Below are 3,380 nucleotides of genomic sequence, written 5' to 3' on the forward strand. Positions count from 1 at the left end.
CTCGTTCCCAGGTTGTGCATTTTCTCATGTTTCTACTATTTTCTTGTTTCAACGTTCACCTACATTCCTGTCAGTTCTTATGTGGCATTTGGTATATAATAAAATTGAGTCTGATAAACGGCTCAGAAGGCATTGTTAAACTACCATCCTCCAGCTCCAGCTACTAATTTAGAAAGAATGTATGGTCTATTGGTAATCAACTGTTGTGGCATAGAAAAATGTCTTAAAGTATTAAGTGCTACATCTCCCCTCTTAGTATGGATTAAGTGTTAGAATAGCCAGGCATCCAGTGAGTCTTAAAGTGTGGTCTAAAGAGCCCATCACCAGCCAGGCAATTGGCATTCAAGTCCATCAGGAATGGGAGATTCCTCAAGAGGCCAATGCAGTATCAATTCCCCATTTCCTACTGAAAGAGGTATCTGGTGGCAATGGAACATGGCTGTAGCTTGACAGAGCCACGCTCACAGTGCATTTTCCCCAGCACCTCTCTGAGCATGAAATGAGATGTTGGTCACAATTTCCAATTGTCCTCTAGGAGTGATATTTTCAGCATAGAGGGTTATAATCAAAGCATCTAAAAACAAGATATTGATACTATGAACTAATAATTATGTTTTCTTCTAAAAGGACCTTGATGATATAGAAGATGAAAATGAGCAATTAAAGCAGGAAAATAAGACACTCTTAAAAGTTGTTGGACAGCTGACAAGGTAGAAGATGGAATCCTCAGAGAGGAATGAAATATGAAAACTACTGATTAAATGTTACAGATCAAGGCTAGAACATTTCCTCTGTTGCAATATGTCAAAACAACTGTCTTTATATTTATTGTTGTGGGTGGGTCGGGGAGGATGAATGTTTTACATAATGCTCTTTCTGCCATTAGTAAAACAGTATCAAGTTCTGTGACTACTCTTAAACTTTTATCCAAGATACATAGTTCAAATACTGACATCTCTTCAAACATCAGAGTCCTGATACTGATGGGCCTTTAGATTGATATGTACATGGCTCAGTAACACCTTTAAAAAAATCTGAGCACCAAGATCATATCTTGGTCTATGTAGATGTTCTTTTTTTTCTCCTAAAATGAAAGGAAGTAATAGGAGTAAATCTTGTTTACACAAACTCAAAATCTATATATATTGGAAGATATTTGCTGTTTATTTAAACAGCTGTAAAATGCAGGTGCCTTACTACAATGCTGATGTTAAATTTTTTTCAGATGGGTTACTTAATCTACAAAGAAATCTTGTATTTTGTGATTTTTTTTTTACTATATCTGAAATACTGACAATGGTAGATAGTATTTTTTCCTGTATAACTGCTCTTTGACAAGAAAAAAACCCTGTTTTATAAAACTTAAATAAATCACCAGTCATTATCAACACTAGCGAAGTAGTTGTTAGGAAAATGCCTGTGTTGCATACCATAGTTAATCACAATGCCTGCATGTCAACAGTGAAAGTAAGTGCCTATACAAGGGAGAACCCAGAGAGGGAAGCTCTGTTTGCAATAACTGAAAGCTATATGAGAGTGGCACTTTGTAGTTAGGATCCCACATTTGTGTCAGGATACCATTAAAATACACTAAAGCAAGCCTGGTGCATTCTTTTTTGCAATAGTATTAACACATGGGATATATCAGGATCTGACATGATTTGCAAAGGGTTTTAAAGCTGTGATAAGTTTTTAATGAATATAGTTTACAAGAGGAAAGCTCATGATTTTGGGGCCCTGTAAGAGTATTATAGAGAAACATCTGTTCTAGAATGACACTAATATTTGTGTAAAATAATGTTGCTTGGTCTGTTTTACACTAATGTCAGCTGTCTCCATCACTTCTGCATTTCAAAAGTGGAACAGTCTTTAGAAACCACTGAAAGGAGTTTATCTGGGAAGTACAGTATTCAGTTTTTGTTTAAATAAATGCTATTTGTCTGGAGAATTATCCCAAAGTAAAACCTTTCCTTAAACCCAAGCTTTTTCTGGTCAAAGCAAGTTGTGCTGTATTCAAGAATACAAAAGATAAAGAAATGCATTGAAGGTTTTACTTAGAACCTTGTATTCATTGTATTTCTGTTCACTTCAGCACCTGTAATTTCAGTTTAGGCACAATTTGTAAAAAGACTTCGAGAAACAATCTAGTTTTGATGACATAAAATGCACTGATTACTTAACTGTATTTCTGAGCACTCTCATGCATAATACCAGAATGCTTTACAAAATTGATCTGTGTCCTTGCCCCTTGTAGTAGAAAAGCCTTGTGTCGCTCTGATGCACATCCTCAGAGATAATAATCCCAGGGGAAGGCAGGAGGATGTGCTGGAACTGAATGATGCATCCCATTGTGGAGGAATCTGAAAAGCGCTCTGGTTGCCTTGCAAAGACCAGATTGAGACCAGATTGGGCAAAGGAGAGGACAGGATAGAAGGAGACAATATTAATTAGACTATCTGGTTATTCATGATAAGATTGCCCCACTTACTACTCTGCAAGGAAATTAAGCAAATAAATGCTTAAAAAGCAAAGTACACCTCTGATTTTAAGACAGATTAACAATGGTGCCCCAAGTATCAGTGTTCATAGTAAATGTAATTTATAAACATTATCAGGGGTCATTTCGTAGAAAAAGAGCTAGGGGGGACTCATTAGCATAACTCATTAGCATATGCCACACCCCCTGACATCACCGGAAGTGTGTCCTCCCCACAGCCGGCGGCGACCTCCAGCGGGCACCAGCAGGGAGCTCCAGGCCCCGCCCTCCCGCACCTCACCCAGGGGGATGGCGTCCCCCCACGTCCCCCCCCAAAAAAATGACCCCTGAACATTATTATAAATTAGATTGGAAATAACATTTTTAAATGTATAAAATAATGAAATTGCATGAAGGCCTTTGATACCTGATTCCCCAGAAATGTTGGTGTATTTGAAATAGACCTTTAGCTATAGTACATTGCCCATTACTCAAAAGCATAGAACAGTAAAATAAGCAACAGAAATTGTTTCAGTGATAATCTTCATGACTATAAATGCATAATAGCCTTCAGGAATTTACCACCTCTTCTTAAATTCTTGGTGTGAGGGCAAGATTAATCCTCATCAGTACCTTCCCCTTAAAAGTGACAGTCATCTTCTGTTTTGCAAGTACATGAGGGCAAAAAAGAATCTTGTGGGGAACAGAGGGAAGGTGTTACATATGGAAATAAAACAGAAGACCATTTTTTCATTAAGAAGCATATTGTAAAGTTTAACATTTTGACATATATTATTGTCTTTGTAGTCAGTCAGTCAAAACCTTTATTGGCATAGAATGAAAAAGAAAACAATTGTTGTCTTTGTACTATATAAATCGTCTTTAAGATTCTGTAAGTACCAAG

At 37.1% G+C, this 3,380-nt stretch overlaps 1 protein-coding gene across 2 annotated transcripts in view; it reads left to right on the top strand.

Annotated features, from left to right (window-relative positions):
- Positions 1–770, top strand: part of PAWR (PRKC, apoptosis, WT1, regulator) — a 134,826-nt gene extending 134,056 nt beyond the window's left edge. For both annotated transcript variants that reach the window (XM_015415219.1, XM_015415220.1), the window contains exon 7: positions 628–770. In XM_015415219.1, the coding sequence (XP_015270705.1) occupies positions 628–714 (87 nt within the window). In that variant the 3' untranslated portion in view covers positions 715–770. The remainder of the gene's footprint in view (positions 1–627) is intronic.
- The last annotated feature ends 2,610 nt before the right edge of the window (positions 771–3,380 follow it).

This window comes from Gekko japonicus, unplaced genomic scaffold, assembly GCF_001447785.1.
Source record: "Gekko japonicus isolate JY-2015 unplaced genomic scaffold, Gekko_japonicus_V1.1 scaffold118, whole genome shotgun sequence".
NCBI classification, from domain to species: domain Eukaryota; kingdom Metazoa; phylum Chordata; class Lepidosauria; order Squamata; family Gekkonidae; genus Gekko; species Gekko japonicus.